At 58.5% G+C, this 2,996-nt stretch overlaps 1 protein-coding gene across 1 annotated transcript; it reads left to right on the top strand.

Moving 5' to 3' along the window:
* Positions 1 to 630: 630 nt before the first annotated feature.
* Positions 631 to 2,713, top strand: LOC142363897 (major facilitator superfamily domain-containing protein 6-like protein B). The gene has a single exon (XM_075441216.1). The coding sequence runs from the start codon at positions 735 to 737 to the stop codon at positions 2,625 to 2,627; it is 1,893 nt and encodes a 630-aa protein (XP_075297331.1). The 5' UTR covers positions 631 to 734; the 3' UTR covers positions 2,628 to 2,713.
* Positions 2,714 to 2,996: the final 283 nt, after the last annotated feature.

The raw sequence follows: 2,996 nt of genomic DNA, 5'->3' as shown, positions 1-2,996 counted from the left end.
GTTCCCCTCAAAGTCTGCCACTTCAAAGCACCCCATGCCCTTAGCGGGGACAGTGCTTGGCCCAGCACTTTCCCATGGCCACGAACATCCCACAACCATGGACATCCCACAACCATGGACATCCCACAACCATGGACATCCCGTGGACATGGACATCCCATGGACATGGACATCTCACAACCATGGACATCCCATGGCCATGGACATCCTGCAGCCACAGGAACCCGCGGCCATGGACTTCCCATGACCGCAAACATCCCATGGCCACGGACATCCCGCGTCTACGGACACCCCGCAGCCACGGACACCCCGCGTCCATGGAGACGCACATCCCACGCCCCGGTGGCCTGGGCCTCAATCTTCCCCACGGCCCGCCGATCTCATTCCCTCCAGGGAAAGCCGGAGCGTGGGGAGCCAGAGCGGGGGGAGCCTGGGCCGAGGTGAGCCGGAGCGAGGGGTGCCTGGGTGGGGGGAGCTGGGGCCGGGGGTGCCCGGGGCCGGGGGAGCCCCGGGCGGGGGACGCTGCGGGGCAGGAACGAGGCGGGCCGCGGCGCTGCCCCTCTCGGCCGGCAGGAGGCGCTGTCCCGCCCACCGCCCGCCGTCTCCTGGCAACGGGGCGGGCCGGGACGCGCGGCGGAGGCGCAGGCCGAGCGGGTGCGGTGACCGCGGCCCTGGGGAGCGGGGGGCCCGGAGCTGCGTGGCCGGTACCCGCGGGAGGAGCACGCGGTAGCGCCATGAGCGAGCAGTGGGACGTCGGCCGGGCCTTGGCCCTGTCCGCCTTTTTCCGTCTGCTGCATGGCGCGGGCCGGGCCTGCGCGGTCCCGTTCCTGACGCTGTACCTGCGGCAGCTGGGGCTGTCGGCCCCGCTGGTGGGGGTGGCGGCCGGAGCCAGGTACATGGTGACAGCGCTCTTTGTCCCGCTCTGCTCGCGCTGCCCCCGGGGCCGCAGGAAGCAGCGGCTGCTGCTTACCAGCTGCTTGCTGGGCTCGGCCGGGGCCAGCCTGCTGCTCACCCTCGTCCCCCCCGTCGGCGGGGCCCCGGGGAGCACGGCCTGTAACGGCAGCCGGCAGCCGCGTGACCGAGGGGCCGCCGCCACGCCAGGCCCGGCCACGGGCAGCTACCCGGGTCCGAGCGTGGGCGTTGTCACCGACGCAGAGGCAAGGGTGAAAACAACGGCTGGCGTTCTGATGGCGAGCAGAAAGCCGACGCTGAGCAGTGCGGCCTTCCAGGGATCGTTTGGGCTGACGGACACGCTTGGGAAAGGAGGCAGAGGGGTTGCTGGAGGCGATACAAAGGCGAGCGGCTACTTGGCCGGTCCCTCCGGCTGGACGGCTTCTGCGAAAGCGGTTAACCGGGAGACGCGAGAACCAGAAGTGACGGCTTCCTCCGGAGCTCGCTTGCCTGGACTCGAGAAGGAAGCGAGCAGTCTGGCTTCTGCTGCAACAGATCTCGCTGATAATGCTGAAAAAAGCCTTTATTCTACTGAGAGCAGCGAGCTCTCTGTGTTTAAAACAACTCTTCCTGCTGTTGGAGATGCTTACGTGCCTGGAAACCTTTCAGACCACCAGAAAGACACTCCAGATGTCAGCTTCAAGGCAGTGCGAAACATCTTTCCGGACAGAGAGTATCACATTTTTCTTATGGTACTGAGCATTGTTGTGCTTTGGGAGCTGCTGGCTACTTCTCTCAAGTGGATGGTGAATGAGGGTCTCTATGAATATCTCGACTTCGTTGACGCGACTGACAGGTATGGCAGGCTGTGGATTTGGAGTTACCTGGGTGCATCTATAGGTGCCTGCAGCATTGCCGCATTCGTGGATCAACTGAGTTGCTTCCTCGGCAGCACGGTCGCCCGCCTCGCTGTCCACTTCTATGTCTGTGCTCTCCTGGTAATGCTCTCGTCGCTTGGCAGCGTCTTTTTTCCCGTCCACATTCCCAAGAAAACCAACCGTGTTAACAAAACCGCCAAAGCCCTGGCCCTGCTGTGGAGCGATGGCCGAGCGATCCTGTACGTCATCACCATCTTCCTCACCGGTGCGGCTGGGTCGGCGGTGCAGAACTTTCTCTTCTGGCAGATGCAGGACCGAGGTAGCAGTGAGCTGTACATGGGGCTCTCCGTGGCCGTTGGGCTGCTTGCTGAAATTTTGCTTTATTTCTTCAAGGGGAAGTTGCTGAGGACTTTCTCGGGCAGCAAAATTGTTGCAGTCAGTCTAAGCCTCCTGGCAGTACAGCTTCTGTGCTACTCCTTCTTGTGGACTGTGTGGTCAGTTCTCCTTATCCAGATACTATCTGCCTTCAGTAGCAGTGCTTTGTGGTGGGTGGTTACCACGACGGTGGATGACATAGCCACTCCAGGCATGGAGAGGCCCCTGCACGCTGTTCTCCAGGGCCTCTGCTACGGTGGAGGAGCAAGCTTGGGCAGTTTTGCAGGAGGGTTTGTCGTGAAGCACTTTGGCTTGGCAGTTCTGTACAGGGCATGCTGCATGTGCCTGGTGCTGTGGCTCCTCTTGTTCTTAACTCTCCAATCTAAATTGCCACAGCAGAAACTAATTAATTATTCTCATCTCCTGGCTGCGGATTCCAGGGATATGACTCTGACGAGGAGAACAAGAAGAGCTGGCTGGTAAATCTATGAAGAGTGGAAGTTTTAGCAGGAATTGGTCACAGCAGCATGCTATCAACAGATCTGTGCTTCAGTGTGGGTGGAGTAGTAACCTGGTGTGATGACGCTGCCCAGAAATGACCGTTAATTCTAAAGTGCTAAATATATACAGTATCTATCTGACCGGACAGATTTTTATTAAAGAAAAAATTATAAATCTTTTTATTGTCTTAATTTATAGCATTTTTGTAATAATTTTTCCTTTTTAACTTAATGATTTTGCTTCCAAAATCGTATCAAGGTATTTCAGGTATACATTTGCTGAAATGAATGTAGCTAAGTTTTCAGTCAAAAAACAAACTTGAATTGGATTCTCGCTCCCCAGAGCTGATGC

Source organism: Opisthocomus hoazin, chromosome 21, assembly GCF_030867145.1.
Source record: "Opisthocomus hoazin isolate bOpiHoa1 chromosome 21, bOpiHoa1.hap1, whole genome shotgun sequence".
In the NCBI taxonomy this organism is placed as follows: Eukaryota; Metazoa; Chordata; class Aves; order Opisthocomiformes; family Opisthocomidae; genus Opisthocomus; species Opisthocomus hoazin.
This window is presented reverse-complemented; position numbering and strand designations above follow the sequence as displayed.